General features: G+C 39.2%; 1 protein-coding gene across 29 annotated transcripts in view; it reads right to left on the bottom strand.

Annotated features, from left to right (window-relative positions):
- The window catches only part of LOC112574940 (voltage-dependent calcium channel type A subunit alpha-1-like), a 278,315-nt gene that overhangs the window by 42,024 nt on the left and 216,806 nt on the right, over positions 1–19,485 (bottom strand). For 28 of the 29 annotated variants that reach the window (XM_025256343.1, XM_025256324.1, XM_025256327.1 and 25 more), the window contains 6 exons: positions 5,630–5,735; positions 4,924–5,063; positions 2,680–2,786; positions 1,864–2,031; positions 1,302–1,516; positions 974–1,077 (listed from right to left, as the gene is read on the bottom strand). In XM_025256343.1, the coding sequence (XP_025112128.1) occupies positions 974–1,077; positions 1,302–1,516; positions 1,864–2,031; positions 2,680–2,786; positions 4,924–5,063; positions 5,630–5,735 (840 nt within the window). Of the gene's footprint in view, positions 1–973; positions 1,078–1,301; positions 1,517–1,863; positions 2,032–2,679; positions 2,787–3,893; positions 3,986–4,923; positions 5,064–5,629; positions 5,736–19,485 lie in introns of all 29 variants that reach the window. The other variant, XM_025256329.1, reaches the window with a different exon arrangement.

Below are 19,485 nucleotides of genomic sequence, written 5' to 3'. Positions count from 1 at the left end.
TCTAGAACTACATGAAAAGGGGACAAGCTGAAAACAGCTTGGGAGTTGTGAACCTTGGATGTCTGCATTCATGCACCTCGATCAGAATTAATAAACTACAAAATGCTATCCAATCGAAATTATCAAAGCAAAAATGCTGGTTTTATTGTGAAATGCAGAGACTGATGATGAAATTGACCAGAAATTCTGGCATGAGCAACAAGACCAACAGGTTAAAAAAAAAAGGCAAACATGACATTCCATCAGTTTGGGAAGTCCAGTTAATAACTAAGGACTTTTTTCACAGGTCATCTTAATTTTCTTTGCATGAATGTAGATCATATCTAAACCTGAACCATGATTGTATAAAAATCTGCTTGGTGAAGCAGATATGAATGTTTTGAGTTGTTTTTTTAGTGTTGTGCTTTCGTGCATTTATATTATAATTGCCTTCTGGGATAGATAAAGTCTTATAATCTTAACCCTCAATCTCTTTCTTTCTTTTTACTTATTAATTTATGTTTTGTATAACAGTCGAAAACATATTCTTCAAGCACATCATCTTTCAAAAAAAGCAGACAACTTTTTCTTTTTTGTCGGGAAAGAAAACAAAAGCTGATGTAATAGTATTACACACAATTTGTAAACAATTGAATTGGTAATTACAATCTACTAAATAAGCTGGTATGAATGCACCAATTATTTGTTCTTAAAATTGGACACCAATGTATTTTATTTTTACATTTAAGGCATTTTATATATATAGAGTTATATACTTTAACTTAAAAAGTTCCTTAAATGTATTATCTACAATTAACATGAGAAAGTATTTTAAATTATCGGGAAAGGGGACAAATTTCGTTTGTTTTGATATATCACTGATCAGGCTCATCCATCCCTTATCTCCCTTTTTCTTGATCCCCAGCAGAAGTGATTTGAATTTTATTTTTATACTGAAATAAAAACAAAATGAATGCACGGCAGACATACTCACCCACTGAGGACTCCAAGAACTAAGTTCAACATGAAAAATGATCCTAGGATGATGAGTGGTATAAAATATAAATAATTGTAGTAACCTCCTAAGGCATCGTTTGTCTGCAACAAGAAATAGTCATCAGTGCCGCGAGTTGTTCCCCCTGAAAAACTAGTCAGCATTTGATATTTCTTTAAAATGTTTTAATATATCTAAATTACAGTTTATTTCAATGGCAGCAGTATCCTTTAACGAATATTTCGAACTAGGCAGACTTTGCAGACGTAATATTGTCGTAAATAATAATACCGTGGTTTGTTCAATTCACGGGAGAGAATCCACATACGTAATACAATACTGTTGTCCAGCCCTCCATGGTGATGCACTGGAACACTGTGAGCATGGCAAACCCAATGTTGTCAAAGCTAGTAATGCCATAGTTGGGCCCCTGCCAACCCCGTTCGCATGTGGAGATGCCACTCTGGCATCTGTATGACCCAACAGAGTTACGATCAGCAAGACATGGTCGAATGTCCTCCTCATCTCCTTTGTCAATATCATCTGTTTGGAGAAACAGTATGTTTTGATGTCATATTTAAACTACCATCCACACACAGCTCACAAAGGAAAATTCTGACTAACTCTAAACTCTAGACGAGTGATTTAAAATAATTGTTTTCCTTATTTCTGCGTGGGGAAGGCACAATATGAATGTAGGAAAAAAGAAACAAAGAAACATATTTTGTAAAATCTGTTGAATTGGGAGCTTTTTCATTTGAAGAAGTCTTTAAATAAATACAAATTTATCCTGTACTTTAAAATCTTTTGACATACATGTAATTTGCAGTTTCTAAAGAAAAGATTGAACATTGAAAAGATGATATTGAAAAGAAAGAAGTCTTGTCCACCTTCTGTGCGGGTGTGCGTGTTCATCTTGAAACATGCCGTGTGGAAAGCACCAACGTAGAACTCAAGACCAATGATAGCAAAGACGACAATGGCAAAGAGCACCAGCAGACACACTTGCAACAGGGGAGCCATGGCCCTGATGATAGACTTGAGTACTACCTGCAGGCCTAGATGTAGAGACTGGGTATGTGAATTTCTTGTTACATATTTCTGCTATAAGTGTTAAGCAGAATGGTTTCATTAAAAGCTTTGCCAGGTCAACATTTGAAAAAGTGTTGCTTTTTTTTAGTGAAACAAAAATAATATATTAGTGATTAGAAAACGGTCGCAGAATATGCCAACTTAAAACCAAATCAGCTTCCATATTCTGATCCTCATAGTTCTACACACAACTACCTACATTCACATATACATGAACAGTGTAATGCATATGCACACACACATGTGAGCAGAACTTACACAAAGGTGTGCTAATATAATAAGAAAATAAGCTAATATTATCATAAAATAAAACCTCCACCACAGAAAAGTCAGAGATGCCAAAAACAGTAAAATATATGTGCCGTTGAGTATATAAGCCAACAGCACTAATGTTTGTTTTGGTGCAGTTAGAAACATCATTAAACTATATCTGGTGCCAATTTGACTAAAAGAATAATACATGGCTGCATAAACTATTCATATTTGATTTGTGCAGACTGGTGACTATGACCATATCAATATGACACATACCAAGTCTGTACATTTTTAAAAGGTCATAACTTTCTTGACGTTTTCTATTTTTAACATCTCTCATCAAAGCCTGCCATACATACTCGGTATTCCCGACACCAATTTGAGGGGCCGTAAGACCCTCACAGCTCTCAAGGTTCTCAGATCAAAATTTCCCGTGGAAGAAGTAGAAGCAAAAAGGGTTATAAACCTGCAGAAATAAATTTTGCCCTTCCAGTTCATCCCAAACAGTGAAGTCAGAGAAAGCATAAGAAGGATGTTCTTGAGGCCAAACTAAGCAGGTGAGAGTGACGCAGCAGTTTAAAATCTATTACATCAAATAAATAAGAAGCAGAGGACTTAAAACAAGAAACTGAAAAAAGAACCTTTGAATCCCTCTTTAAACATAAAAATATAGTGGGTGATCTCCACCAAAGCACTGGGTGATTCCGCTCTGAGAATTTCAAATAATTCTGATTTGTATTTCAAGAAATATTATAATTAGATTGGATGTATCATGATGAAAGTGAAACCATGTGAAGGGTTGTCAGTGGTGTATCTTTAATAATACACCTATTTCTGCAATATCTTACATCAGTTTTATCTGCATATTTATATGTTCTATTTATATGTTCTATTCTGTAACTGATTTATTTATTAGAACAGGCTTATAAGCTGTACAAAAAGAATCAAATTTTAGTGCTGCCAAAAGAGCACTTTCCACATCACAAAGATCTGTAACTCTAACTAAAGACCTAATTCATATCGAATTTTATATTTGAATAACATTTTAGGAAACAATTTACAGCAGTAACAATTACTGCCAAAATTTTCTTTTAAAGAAAAGAGTTATATGCCATCTAGGTGATTTCAATTAAATTATTTTTTATTACAAAAAAAGAAGAAAAAGCTGAAACACCATGATGGCATGAAGAATTGCCTTTAATTTTAAAGTCTTAGAGAAACGTCATTTTGCAAACATTCTGCTTATTCCAATGTTTAGCTTAATACCCTAGAGACTTTTACAACAAACTCAATGTGCTTCTCTATTTGTGATCTTATAACAGATATATTTATGCTTTGAAAGAAAGATCTATACATTTATTAGAGTGGTCAGTATGTCATCTGAATTTTATTTCTAACATCCAGCCAAAAAATAGCAAATTTTGTTTATGACATGCAGCTTAAAAGAGCGAAGTTTCTGTTCATGTCTGAGAAGGGGGTATTGGAGACAACAAAAGGAAAACTTAACATAAAAAATGTTTTTAAGAAAAAAGCGTGACCATCCCAGACACCGAATGCTACTCATGTCACTCACTTTGAAAACCTGTCACAAGCTTTAGTGGTCTCAAAATTCGTAAAGATCTTATAAAAGGCTGATTGAGCGACTCCAACATATAATCTAAAAATCTGGAAAGAAAACACAAGAAGATTGTTGCTTTATTTGTAGCACTTTTTGGACAGTTTTTAGTCATTCCTGCTCTCTCATTTTTATGAAGAGAGTCTGGTCAGAGTGTTGCATGATTGATTCTTGTCATGAGACCAATGGTATTGGTGAGACAACAAAATCCAGCACTTTCAGCAATATTTAATATTTTTGGATGGGTGCTGATGATGTTATTGATTCTATAAAAAGTACATCAAGGAAATTCCAATATGAAGTCGGTTCAAACAGCAAATCTGAAAGAACTATGGACAGATAAGTGGAGCATCTTGTTGAACTAGATTATTTATTGTAGCTTATCATAAATACACTTTTAAATAGTGAATTTTTCTTCTTATAAATTCTGACATGCTTATGATGTTAATAAACTCTGACAGTAAAACTAACATAACTATTTGCATAACTACAAATGTTGATTCCTATAAAGTAGTTGGTAAGTAGTAAAATCTGTATGTCTGTCATCAAATTGCTTCAGATCATTCAGACATTAAAAACAACCTAAGAAAGATGTTCATTGACACTGCATTCAGAATGACTTCAAAATCCTGTTCTGACAATGAAGTCACTGATCCTGATGTCAAAATGATGTCCACAGTCATCATCATCCATACACAGACTTTAATTTAATGTCATGAAAATGAAGGTATGTGCACACATGATTATCAAAATCTCCACCCTTCTGGTGCTTTTTTAAAATTATCTTTACAAGTAAAAATTATCCTTCTATGAAACTGCTTGTTCCCCCATATTATCCTCTGCAAAACAGCAAGAGGCTGAATGAAACAGCAGGCTTACATGCAGATGCACACTTGGATGGATTGAGTACACACACACACAGCTGTATGAGATAAACATTTTGTTAGCAAATGAAAAATGGAAGACAGACGTCACAAACAATACCTACCCTGTGACTACTACTATAAAATCCATGATGTTCCACACATTTCTCAGATAAGATCCTTTGTGAAGAACGAAGCCTAAGGCCACAATTTTCAGAAATGCTTCCACGCAGAATATACCCAGGAAGTACACTTCTGTTTGGTCCTGTGGGAAGAGAGGTAATGCTGATGTTATTGCAGACTGCCCAACACAATGCTGATGTACTGAAAGGCCAGAGCTCCAGTATTTCCTTCTGAAAATCTGGGCTTACAGTCATTATATATTTTTTTTCTTAACAATGTTTGAGAGAAAGAACCACTGGTTTCAAAAGCCAAATGAATTCTCTTTAAAGCTACATACCTTGAAATCTGTCTTTATATGACATCAGGACTGAGTTTTAACTTTTTCACACACCCCTAGTGTAAGCTAGTAAATTATATTCCTTTTAAATTTCTTATGTGATAGTTATTATGAGAGGTGTAGGGAAAAGGTTACTTATAATAATAATAAGACTTGCATAGCACAATATCATACTTAATGAGTACCTATTGAAATAAAGAAGAAAAACTGCATATCAATGGATGTGAAACAACAATAACACTGCAAATCACAAATCAATTGAACATTCAGGCAAACAAAGCAAAATATGAAACTATACAAATGATTTGAAAATACGAGTTACTAGACAGATATTTGTAATACATTCTTACAATAAAGATGTTTCTATTTACCAGTTGCAATGCTAAAGGTGTCTTGTCACCCATGGGTAGGTGCTCCTCCAAGGCCAGCACGATGCAGTTTGCGATGATGGTAAGCAGCACCATATACTCGAATGGTGTGAAAAGGGTTAAGGATAATTGCTTTTCAAAATTGGTAATTTATAACATCAATTCTCTAATCAATTAATGTATTATTTGCTAATAAATTATTATCTCATTTGTACCTATTGGCAAACACAGAGAGAGAGAGAAATTGAGAGATTTTTCTTGCACTTCACTCATTTGGGTGTAGGAGAGATGTTACTGCTGACTTCTGAAACAAAGTAAATCACACTTTAAGGTCAGTGTTCATAAAAATCATGAAGTACTAGCTAGGCTGGTGATCCATATATAGTGAACGGTAATGTTCAGAGGATATAGGAATCGTCCATGTCACTGTCAAAATAATTATCCTAAAGTTTGGACTAATGAGTATTGGGGATATCGGAGCAGCCGGGTGAAGAAAATATTCAGGGTCTACACATGCAAAGAGGCTAAAACAAGTCCTGGGCCATGAGATGGGATTTGAACCCAGGACTTTTCAATCAACTAACCTCCTTAAGCAAGGATAGAGGTGAAAAAACTTGGATTTAATCTCTAGTAGACTGTTCCCCCTGCCTCTGGCAGGAGCCGTGGGTGGGCATGCAAGTAAAACAGCCCTCGACAAGTCGCAAGTAAACTCATAATACCCAGTGCTTGTGGAATTCTGTATCCTAACTGTAATCTGCTTCTCAGGATCTGATTCTATGTATACGCTTTCGCTTATTCTCAGTATGCTTTGTTCCCCTCTCTGCAATGTCTCACCTAATTATTTGAAGCCGTGTGGTGACGCAACGGTAACGCCTGTCACAAATGCCGTGAGAATCGACCATCCTAGGTTCAGATCTCGTTGCGGACACAGACATTTTTGTTTCTGCATGTGGCTTTAATTGTACATTTTAAAACACTAATTTCCCTTCTCTTTCACTTCATTATTTTCGCAGAAAAAAATAAGAGCTGATGTAATCCAGTCACGCTTCTAGACAAAGCAATATAACTATTAACTTTAAAAAAAAATTAAAAGACAACAGCTTTCATATCAGAGCAATAACCACGTGCTGCTACAGAACGTATTTCATTTCTTGTGGTACGCGAAATTTTCAGTCTACCTGTTTGAAGAAGACCTACAGCTTCAGTCCTAAAGTTTCACACTATGGAATTTGCCAAGGTACAGACAGCAGCGGACATGCAACCAGTCAGACAACGACACGATTAGCTATACAGCAAATGAAATACACGAATCGTGATGTTCTATACTTATGTATTGATTCTGGAAGTCGAAAGTGCAAGTTGTAATCAACCAACCAAAAGTGATGGCAGGGTTCCATCGATTGTGCCACAGGTACTGCAGCTGGGCTCCAAACAGTTTATACATAATTAAGATCAAAATGTTTCTACTGCTGATGGTGATTATGATGATGATGATGATGACAACAACATGTACTGATATTTTAAGCTCTCCCCTGCCCCACACATTTGCCGAGGTCCAGGCCATGGACAAAACGGAGGACGTGCATGCTTCCAGCAGTCATGCTCCAGGCTCCGCTTGCACACACCACCGAGCAGTGGAACCGGAACAAAAGGCCGAACCAGGAGGAAGGTAAACATTTTCATTTCCATCGATCTCTTCGATTTTCTACAGTCGGCAGCGTGGCCTAATATTCTACATGCGTGCGGCCCCTCAGCCACCTCCAGAGTCGTCACGCAAGACTGAATCACCGATCGCAGGTATTCTTGTTCCTGTGTTCCCCCATCTTTTACAACACTCCACGCCCGTGGCACAGAATGCAAAATAAACCGGTCAGAAAAGGGGTCACCTTGTGTAAACCCCTTGTTTATGTGGAAGACGAAGAGGCTGGAGGATGTTAGATGTGCCACGCCGAGGAAAAAGAGTTTTGTCAGACGACCACGCGTGCTGTTTGCTCGATTCTTAAGAATAACTACTTTTTAAAATTTTAGTTTCCTAAGTCGCTTCCCAGGTGATTTCAATAAGTAACCTCCCGTAGTAATAAAAAACCCAAAATAAATTTACTAAAATACTTTGTACTACCTCATTCTCTTTTCTTGTTCTTTTCATTTCTCTGTCTTTATATCTCAGTCATTCTGTGGATGTGTCGAACACAAGGGAACGAGTCCTAACTTGATACATGTTTCTTCATTTCTTCTTTCCCACAATCACACTGTGATTATATTTATTTCCTCATGCATTTATTTCCAGAAATTAGCAAATAAAAATAAAGTACATACTCAATAAACTAAGTGTCCACGTTGTTATGAAACAGTGTGGCCACAGCGACAATAAATAAGAAGAGAATAAATAATAAAAAAGACTTACACAGAAAAAGGAGAAATCATTTATATACGAATCATATACATGATATATAAGGTGGATACATGATCCCTCCTAGGGTATATTGTATCTAGGGAAAAGACAAGAACAGTGGCCACACCACTAACCTCACGTACCTTCACCGCCTAAGTTTCAAGGAATTATAATACATTCAACAATTAATGTATCTTCTTTTAATAATAATAATGGTGAGATTTATGTAGCACATAAGCTCGCGCAGGAGCATGCTCTCGGCGCTTACGTAGGAGACAAATGCAAAAGACAAAAGGATAAACAACTACGCAAACAAATAACAGACAAACATAAAAGACACAAAGAGCAATCATGGAACAAACAATAAGGATGGGGAGTGTCATAAATCTGCAGAGAAAGACGAGGACAATGGTCAACGGACTATAAACACAACTATTGACAACAATAACTATTCCACTTATCATAATAAAACACAGCCTGGGTGGATATTATGTAACAATAATCCAGTCAACGCATTGCTGCCTTGACATGTAGGTTTATTTTTGTTACATTTGGCAGTTTTTCTCAACGCGTAGGTGCATGCCATCCCATATCTGATTCCCTCCCACACCGTTACACTCGCTGGTACCGAACCTCCGCAGCTATCGACTGCCAGTGGGCTCGGTGGGCCACACCTCATCCACAATGAAAATCCCGCAGGACTTCTTTCATTCGAGGCCCGCCATTAAAAGCCTCTCTCCCCCCCCTGTCTCGATGGTGTGTCCCTCCGCCACCAGCCAGCGGCCTGGGGTCAGCTCGCGCAACTTGCCCTTCCGTTCTCAGGGTGGGCGGGTGGATGGAACTTGGGGCGGAGCCCTGCCGCTGCCATGGGTAACCAGCTTTCTGTGGTTCTCTGCCAGCGACCTTCACCCGCCGCTCCCCCATTTTGCTGTTTGAGCACCGGCTAGCTGTGACGTCACTGTGAGACTGCCATGCTGGGACTGCTGTGCTCCCCTCCCACTCCTTCCTCCCATCATACCCTTTCCCCGATTCCATCTTCTTGTTGCAGAGTATGATCTGAGATTTTATAGGAAAACAAACATGTCATCATATCACCATCACTGCCCCGCCTGAGGTTGTTAAGTCACACTTGACAAGATCAATGCAGCCAGGCCATGATGCTCCGATATAAATACCGAGGCTGCTACAGGACCAAGGGCAGAGATGAACCGATGAGGGAGGGGAGAGGTTTGAGGAGGGAGGGGAATGTTGGGGGAGGAAAGGAACTAGTAGGACAACTGCCTGGAGCTTGTAGCCGTAACAAGGAGACTAGACTCGTTTCCCAGAAAGCGCCAGCACTCGTCGATATTATCGTCAGGGTTAGGAGGATAGATCGGTCCCAACGGTTATTTCTGAACCTACCCCGTAACGTTGTCTCATCCCTTTAGACTAATTCAGACTGGCCTTGCGGCCATGATTGCAGCTACCCCTCTCTCACTCTCTGTGCATGTTCGTGTGTGTGTGTGTGTCTGCACGTGCGCAATGTTCACGTGATTGGGATGGCAATATTTCTAATAAACCTGTCTTTATAGCAGCATCCTTTTTGCTTGAGTGAAGAATCTTGTCAACCATTAAACTTCACAGGTGGGCGATCTTGTAACTATCTCTCAGCCACCCACGGCGCATACCCAGTCATACCCGTTTGCCCACTTTCGGTGGGAAGATAATTTTCAGCAAGGGGGCGCTGTCAGCTGAAGTTTACACACTTTCCACTTTGGTTTTTATCATCACACATTTTTCATGGTCATCTGCGTGTCATGATACCAAAAGATGGTGGATAGTAATAGACTTACATCCAAGAGGAAATCAGGCTCATGTAAACCGAATCCATCTCTCGTGCATTTCACATCGATCTTACTTCACATGCGAGCTTTAATTCTTTGTTATTACACTGTTATTACACACTTTTATTCAAGTCATGTGTGTGTGTGTGTGTCTATGAGTCCAGCTGCAATTTTGTAACCGATGTTTCACCCACCTCCCATTGTCCTAGAGGTCTGAAACTTTCACCAGTTCCTCATTTGCGGTGACCACGCAATATTCAATCATTTCCAGCAGTCCATCATTCTTTAAATTTTGTTGTTCTTCTGAAAAGTAATATTTTGATATGAAATGTGATTCCGCTTTTGTAAGGAATAGTTCTCCTTCTTAGATGACTACATTAACAACCCATCAAACTGAAAACTTCGGAAAGCAGTCAAACAGTTGAAATGCTTTGATACCCGACTAGAGTTAGGTTATTAGAGTGTCAGTAGACAAACTGCCTGACAGATTGTCTCTTTTCTCAAAACAAAGTTTAAAATAAAGTAAGTAAATAATTTGTTTAAACACTTTTATTTGAACTGTACTAAAAAGGGTAAAACAGGCTTTCGCCTAGGTCTCTGGATTTTCTTTCATATAACATGAAATATAGAAGTATGAGGGCAAGGTTTCAATGTTTGTAATAGTGCTCTTCACACTGTAATGGCAAGAGTAAGCATTCAGAATTTTATTTTTTTTGTGTGTGGATTAAGTATGATTGTTTTATTGACATCGACAATAACCATACTTCAAACCAACACAAACAAGTTGAGATAGCGAGCCAGACACGCAATGGATTTGACCCCCTGTCCCATTTCTTTCCCTCCTTTGTGAACGACATCGATCCCGTTACAAGTATATTAATCTTTTCCACGAGTTTGACCTTTATTTCAGACTTTGGGATTGATTTCCTGTCGAATGCACGGTCAGCATGCACGCGCATGAGTGTTACAACATGCAAATGTCAGTAAATGCCGAGAGACATCCATCCGTGTCGGCGTTTTGTTGTTGCTCACGCTCTGAGCTCAAGACTCACAGACTGAATGATTTTGCAATGGCGCCGGTCTGTTAAAAGGGGAGTTTATGTTGCAGTTGGGGATTTGAAAATCACATGAGTACCCAGCATGCGTTTGGAACATGCGTTTTCCTTCTGGACCCTGTTGGTGCAACGGTTTATCAAGATCTGCAGGTAATCTGGCGTTGCCGGGGTAATCACCACGATATCGAGGCAATATTTAATGGACTGGCATAATAACGGCATTGTATTACTTGTTTATGCCTGCTTCTTATGCTATTTCTGTGCATATTGCATCTGCGATCGTCATGACATACCCTAGTCACGCACGTGCTGTGGAATACCCTTACCGCCACCCGTTACCTCCACTCTGATATTCCTTTCTCGTTCTTCATCCTTTCCGCACTTTTGCGCAGCTCCTGGAAATGAATGTGGAATAAAGGTGGTCGATAGTGTGACCTGAGGTCACTGGACCTACACTGGAGTGACCTGGAGTCACCCCAGCGTTGCTAAGCCTCTCTGCTGAGTGCTGATCACACGTGCATGCTGCTAACGGCTTACACGAGCGTTTAGTGGAGAGCTGTGTTCAGAGCAGAGACTTCACTGATGGCTGCACACAGTCCTAGCTTACTGGACCGAGACAGAGCTATTATGTTTATAGCCTTTACAGAGAGAGATCATATGTTACACTAGAGAGAGGGTACATTGTTAGCGTGTAACTACAGTGTGTGTGTGTCTCAGGTATGAGTTTATATATATATAGGTGAGAGAGAGAGAGAGAAGAACATGCTTGCCGTACGCATTAAAAAAGTGAAATTGCTTCAATATTCTCCATAGATAGTAATTCTAAGTCTGTTAAAAAAAATCTACATTTTTTTACTGTCTTACTATATATTTATATATTATACTATCTATCTACATAAGTGTTACATGTGGTTGGCTGTTACAGCTGCAGACACAGCATTACATGTTGCCCAGTGGACAGACAGACAGACAGACATCACTTACAACCATTAAAACCACAGCAATCACCGGGCACAGATCCGTTAATGTGTAACATCCGGCCTGTCTCCGTTTACACGACGTGGCCATGTCCGGACTGATGGATGGATTGGTAACACCCACATTTGTAACACCGACATCAGACACCAACGGGGGAAAAAAATTTAAGACAGTCAAATAGAGTGAGCAGTGTAATGTTCTAATGTCTACATTCTCAGTTAAACGATGTATCTTTTGTTTTGGTCCTCATTTTTTTAAAAAAAAACTTCAAGAGGTCTGAAAGAACCGCGCGTCTATCATACGATGTTAAGACGAAATGTTTCCCCCTGGGTTTATAGTCAGTAAAATAAATGAAAATAAATGATATAGCTATGTTTGAAGCCCAATATAATGTGTGGTATTTGTAACTTTTAATTCTCTGAAGAACAAAATGAACATTCCCTGCATATCAAGGGTCTTTTAACCGAAGTATCGGCGGGACAAAAGACAGACATAGAATTTCTCTCTCTCTCTCAGTGTAAAGACAACTTCAGGCTCAGATGGAGATGAAAAGCCCAATCAACCACTGAAATAATGCATATCCTGCAGCAAGCTGATTAATGTTCCGTTGAAGATAGACTTCACTGGTAAAATGAGCCACGTGATACAAGATGATTGGTAATAACATCTTACTGTCATTCCGATTTCAAAAGAAAGCTAGGTGTACATTGCAAAGACACATAGATGTCAACGTGGTATTGAGAATAACAATCGCGAAAAAAAAATATAAAAAATGAACATGATAAATCGTGCGATATCTTAATAATAATAATATCAAATCTGAACAAGGTAACGACAACTTGTCACATACTTCGAACTTTTTGATTTCTCAAATTCTTCACCAAAAAAGAAAAAAAAAATCCGACGAATAAATGTCGGAAGTCGAAAGCGATGTTTAGAATCATTGAAATCGTTTAACGGTTAAAATCACTACAAAACGCATTTTAACATGATCCCCGACTAAGATTTGAAAGTTACGGACGATTAACCTAATCTGAGGAATGTTATCGCTAAATGAGAAAATTCAGACACTGAGGGTTGTGTAAATATTCACAAAGTCTTAAGGAATATTGACATCCTTGTAGGCAGGGCCATTATCTCGTTATATGGGTTTTTAACTGATAAGAAAACATCGTGGAATCGGAATGATAGCTCGGGTGGTTCTGTTTTTATCCGAAAGTAGGTCGTTGCCCGGGTAGCTAAGGCCGGACTTTGCTGGATCACTCCGCGCAGGAAGAGACCGCATCACGAACCGGTAAGCCCGCTTTCTGCGGTTCCTTTGATCTTCGGGCTGTCTTATCTCCAGTGGGGCGACTGAGCTGAATGGACAAGCTCAGCACGATTGTCCACTAGAGAGAAATTATGCGTGTCTTTGTTACCCATAACAACAGCGCTAAATGACTAAAACTCAATCCCATTAGGCCCTTCTTCATCAACCAAATTATGTCGCAGAAGGCTTAACGAAGTTTGACAAAGTTGTGTGTCAGGGTCGTAGGGAATCAATATGGTTTTGAAAGTTCGAGACATACTTTTTCTAAAGATATGGATTCCATAAATATGAGAAAAATCTCGGTTTGGTATTCGAGATTTAAGCCTCACAGCATCCCTGAAATTTCTTGTCTCCTTGTACTAAGACCTGTAATCCTGAAATGCCACAGAGATCGGTTTGCTGGCTCAACAACGAATTATAAGTATATTTTCGAAACTTCTATATTGACTATGGTCTTCAATGATTTCAGAAATACTAAATTAAGTCCCACGTGTATTTTTCTGAAAAAAATTAAAAACATCACTACGCGCATTTATTAAAAAAAGAGCCTACAACAGTTATATATGTAGTCTGTATTTTATCCTGTAACTTTATACTTTATAAACAAAGAAGGCGAGTACGAAATCTTAACGGTAGACAAATTTCTGGTAGTGATGATGATAATGATGATGACAAAGATGGGGACGATGACGAGAAGGAGATACACTCGCTGACATTTCTTCAACATGACATCTTTTAAAAAAAAAATCCAGTAAAGCCGTGAAAAAAGCAGGTGAAAACAGATCTGCCACCAACATTGTAAAAATCAGTGTGAACACAAGAGACAGGAGAAAGACATCTTTCTGAAGACCTTATCCGAAGCGCAAGAAGTTTCTGGAAGGGCAGGCAGGGGCAAGAAGACAAATCATAGTCCGGCATTTGGTGACCGCCGCCAGAGATCGATGCTCGCTGGAGGAAAGTGAGAAACCACCCCAGGCTCTGCAACAGGCAATGAGGGTGGACAGGGGATCACAGGAGGAGGGGGTGGGCAAACAGGGGGCTCGCCTTGTGAATTATTCACTCCAGCAGACGTTCTTTACACGGGCGCATGATTATGTCTTCCCATAATTCCCTGTCCGGGCTTCATGGGAGAAAGCAGTCTGAGGAACGTGTTGCGAAATCAGCGCTGACAAGAGTTCAAAAATGTGCGGACAATGACTTGCAAAAGTTTTACAAAGAAAAAAAAGAAGAAAAAAGATAGAAACACAGAAAGGAAGATTAGAAATTAAGAAATTGAAAGAAAGAAAGAAAGAAAGAAAGAAAGAAAGAAAGAAAGAAAGAAAGAAAGAAAGAAAGAAAGAAAAGAAATAGATGGAGAACTAAATGATTAGGCTTGAAACAGCCCAAGGCTACAATGTGTAGAGTTTTCAAGATAAAGCTGAGGCTGGGACTTCACATGGCGATCAAATAGAATTGAAAAAGTTTATTGAGACAACTGTGCAAAGACAGACAGCAAGACACTAGTACTCATTAGCAATTGCACTGGAATGAGATAAATCTGCAAAATATAGACCGCAACACACACACACACACACACATGCGTATCAACAAAGTAAAAGGCATCTGCGGAAAGATAAACAACCAATCACTAATGCACATCAACAAGACACTGGAATCACAGACTTCTGTATAAACAAAGGTAGACCACGCAATTCCTTGTCAACATATATACCAGAGGAAGACAAGGAAGAAATAGTGCATAACACATTTTTCTGACACAAACGTGGAAAACAAAAGACAGCAAATGTTGGTCGAGGGTTTTGGGATGGGGATGGGGATCACCGTTGGTGGTAGGAAGAGAACAGCACCATCGTTCTCACAGTCACCGTCAAAACTAAACTCCTGAGAACAAATATGTGGTGAATAGTACCTACAGACTATGCTAGGTTAACGAGAAAGAAAATTACTGTATAATGACATAAGTCCAACTATATAATTACACAAGGACTAACTTTCACAAATTGCACAAATAATTGTGGCATTTCCAACCACCCTTTGAACCGGAATTAATACATGACCAAACACAATTATGTCCGACTAATGTTGTACCCCACCTGCAGCCCAGTCCGACTGTGGACTTAGTGGTACTCAGTGCTTTTATTTTCATCTCCATGAGCGCCATTCTAAGTTCTCCTGTCACTTGACGTCAGTACTTGAGTGACGCTGCCAATCAGTCAAATAACTTGGCTGAACACCGACATTTTGTCGTCATCTGATTGTGTCGTCACCTTATTTTGACGTCATATCTCCTTGTGCACCTTCTGTCCATCTTATTGTGTCGTCACCTTAGTTTGACGTCATCTTATTGTGTCGTCACCTTAGTTTGACGTCATCTTATTGTGTCGTCACCTTAGTTTGAAGTCACATCTCCTTCTGCACCTTTCGTCATTTGTCAAGCGCCTTGAGCTGTCCACAGGCCAGGATATGACAATATACAAGCAAACATTATTATTATTATTATTGTTGTTGTTGTTATTATAATATAGGTATTTCTACAGGCTTGACATGGATGTGATTGGCTATGGTATGAAACACTAACCCTGCTATTTCATCGATAACGATTAAAACAAATTTTAATGTTCAAATTTTATTTCACTGCAATATGTTTTATTACTGATGTGCAGCCAGTGAAACAGGAACAGGCTAAAGGACTGTGGGGAGAAAATCAGAAAGTGGAACTAACGGCCCACACTGAGGGCAGCAAGTAGGGGAGAGAACTAATGCTGCTCACTGTTAAACACATCATCTCCACCCCTAACCCACCCCAAGCCACAGTGTGTGCACAGCTCCTGCAAGTTCCGGTCGCTGGCGACTCGTCCAAAGCTGATTATTTTCCTCCCTCTGGGAGTTTGATAACGATAATCGAGGAAAAACGCATAAGCTATAACAGTATTCCCATTCCGGAAGCAGTTAGGTTGTGTGCGCAGTCGCCATGATGCAGGGAGGGCATCGCCAGCAGACAGGACTTGGCAGTGTGGTTCCGATGCCACCTTTAAAATTGCTCGAGCAATTTACTTTTTGCTTTGAACCACCTGGGGTCGTATTCATCAAGAAGAGGTAACCTGGGTGACCCTAGGTCACCGGACACGCTGCGTGTTCTTTTGATTAGAAGCAGACGCATACCTTAGAGATGCATGCATGGCTTACTTACGATCCACTACTGGTTACAAAGGCTGTGGACTGTAGGTATTGGGCCAAGGGGTAAATCAGACCTGGGGCAGGGTATCTCTAGTCCATAGCTACGGCCCCATGATGAAATGTTCGGGGCAGGAAGGGCGCGCGGGTGCAATGAAGTTAGTTACGGAAGTAGCCTCATCCTTGCCAGGCCAGCTGGAACACGTGACACCTCTTTACTTCTCCCGATGATGGTATACGGGGTGAAACTTGACCCGACAACAGTTGCTTGCAAATCATGCTATCTCCTACCACACATCGCCGCTGACCTTTTGAACCTTTCGTCTCACAACTAGCGTAGCGGGCAAAATTATATTGCGTCTGCAGCCATGGCAACCGCGGGTTTGCCTGGCGCACAGTCCTCATAGTGCCAACAAATACAGAATATTTTTTAAAGAAAAACTCTGCATTTTATGACAAATGTTGACCATTTGATTTCCACATACCTCAGAACAGGCAGCTAGGTCACCGAAAAAGATTATTGTCACTGCAAAGAATACATAAATTACTATGTTTATTGATAATTTATCTTATTAATAATTAATTCATTCCCATACGGTTGATGATAAACAGGAATGAATTTGGAAATTTTTTAGACATATCGTATATGTCAAATGAGTTTGCTTTAAAAAGGCATTAGCGTGGCTTTAGGGGAAAAAATACCAGGTCACAAAGTTTTTGATTGTCAGCAAGAAAAAAGGAAGGAGAATTCAAAATGTCAGACCTAAAACATACCAATCACTATAATTGTAATTGTCTATAATTATAACAGTGATCCATGTATGCCAACCGCGCGTGCGCAACACAGATATACGCCATACACACGCATGTACAAAAACACCCCAATACACACACATCATCCTTATCATCCTCATCATCATTATCATCATTGAATGATTCGTCACTGCTATCAGCTGACGACCAGTCGCACTGGTCTGCTTGAAACATGAACAGTTTGATATCTACCTACTTCTACTCGCATAAAGGAAGTCAAACAACTAAAGCAGTTATAGAAAACAAACACACGAACAACAATAAAGACACACGCAACGTTGACAATGTGCAAAATAATAAAAATAAAGTGTCAGAGAATTCCAAATATTGAGACAGTATCGAATCACGAATATTAGTATGGCTGCGATATAGTCAGGAACGGTTTACACCTTCGTTTTTACTCAATGAAGCCGATGGAGGAAGAATTCGCAGAAAAGCACAAGGGATGGACTGACAGCAACATGAAAGACTTGTTCAAGAAAAATTTGTATGGCATGATGCACGGCTTTGGTTATACCTCGTGGTTCATACTTCAAAAATTTATCATTTATCAAACATTATTTATTACCTGTACTGTCCTCACCTTGAAGCAGCTTCCCACGTGTATTTGACTTATTTATTATGAAGCAAAACTTTAAAAAAAAAATAATCTTTTTCTGGGTTACAAGTGTATACTGTGACTTTCTTAAAAATAATTTTATATATACTTAAATAATAAATTTTTAATTTTATTTTGAGAAAATTAAAAGAAAAATACATGTCTATATATATATTTATAGAACTTTCTATGATAAATTTACAGGAATAGGACCGGATTTTTTTTAAAGAAGTTATATGCCTTAAAGATTATATGCAAATAATTATTAGCCTTATATTTGTGACTCTCCCTCTGGTATAAGTTTCTCACGAGGTCAAGGAAGACTTCAATGTGGAAGTGTCTCCCAGTGTCCGGGAGTCAGCAGGCAAGAGCCGCCCCCTAAATCCCTCGCTCCCATCGTAAACAGTGAATTATGCTCACGTAACCTGATTTATGTCCAACCAGCCAGAGTCCAACGGGGCTAAGGGCTTAGGGAAATATGAGGTTGTTGACGTCATGTGCAGCAGGGGACCAATCAATGCTGTCCAACGCCTTCGCGCACAGAGGTCGAAGGTCAAAGCGCCGTAAAACGAGCGCTCCAAGACAGGAGGTCAAGTCGTTTGCAGCAAGGCGGGGGCGGAGAATGGTGGATGTTCGGCACTATTTTTGGCGTAAAGTGGGAGGAAAACGGCTGGGATGCGGCACAAAAATAAGACTTCGAACATGCAAAGTTTGGGTTTGTCACGGTTAGCGGTAAATGTTATTTATACTGTTCTCGCGTTCTGCCACGACATAGGTCAACAGAACACGGAGTAGCTTTTAAAAATGTTATAAATATGAGTATATAAATATGATCGTAAGTTTTGACAGGAATTGTCCAATCAGAGAACCTGCTTTTGTGACGTCACTGAAAAAGGAAGTCGTGATCTATTTTCAAAATCGAAATGAACAAAGGAGAACGAGAGAGTATTTGATAAAAATAGTATTTTATAAAAAAACATAAAGACAGTGCATGAGACAAGATCTTTACTCAAGAAAAACATTCCTCGGTGTCCTGGTGACAGGTGCTAACCGTTATGCCACTGGACCACCCGAACCAAAGGCAATGAATGGAACGCATACGCACACACGCACAGACGTAATCAGTGGTGTTCGTATAATTCAACCAGTCATCTTTGTATGATTCAACCACAGGCATTTGTATAATTCAATCAGAAGTTTGAATAACTTAAACTAGTGGTATAGTTCGGCCAGTGCTGTTTGTCAATGTGAGCATGACGGAATCAGCGGTGTTTGACTAACTTGTAGATGTTTGCATGTGTCTTGATGTGTATATGTTTGTGCCAGTATATATACACGTGATAGCCATCAGACATATGGATAAAACAAACAAACAAACAAACAAACAAACAAACAAACAAAATATATAAATATCAGGGTGAGTAAAGAACTATGTCTGTGAAGACTAGCTGAAGAGAGAACACACAAAAGACCAACTTCTGTCGGCTGGCACAGGCTAAAAATGTCTTACATAAAAAATAATTTAGGCTTTTTAACTGGAATACGGAGAGAAGCCTCAGTGCAAGCGATTTCAGAGGAAGATGAAGTGAATGTAAGAAGAGCACTGAAATTCTAATGGCGAGGCTTTCATAAGAAGCAAAGATACGCTTGTCACAAGATGTGGTCAGAAACACTTGTCCTTTCAACACTCTTCACCTTTGCTCGACCCCGGAGCTCT

Source organism: Pomacea canaliculata, linkage group LG11 (genome assembly GCF_003073045.1).
Source record: "Pomacea canaliculata isolate SZHN2017 linkage group LG11, ASM307304v1, whole genome shotgun sequence".
NCBI lineage: Eukaryota > Metazoa > Mollusca > Gastropoda > Architaenioglossa > Ampullariidae > Pomacea > Pomacea canaliculata.
Note: the sequence above shows the minus strand (reverse complement) of the source record. Positions and strands in the feature narration are given on the sequence as shown.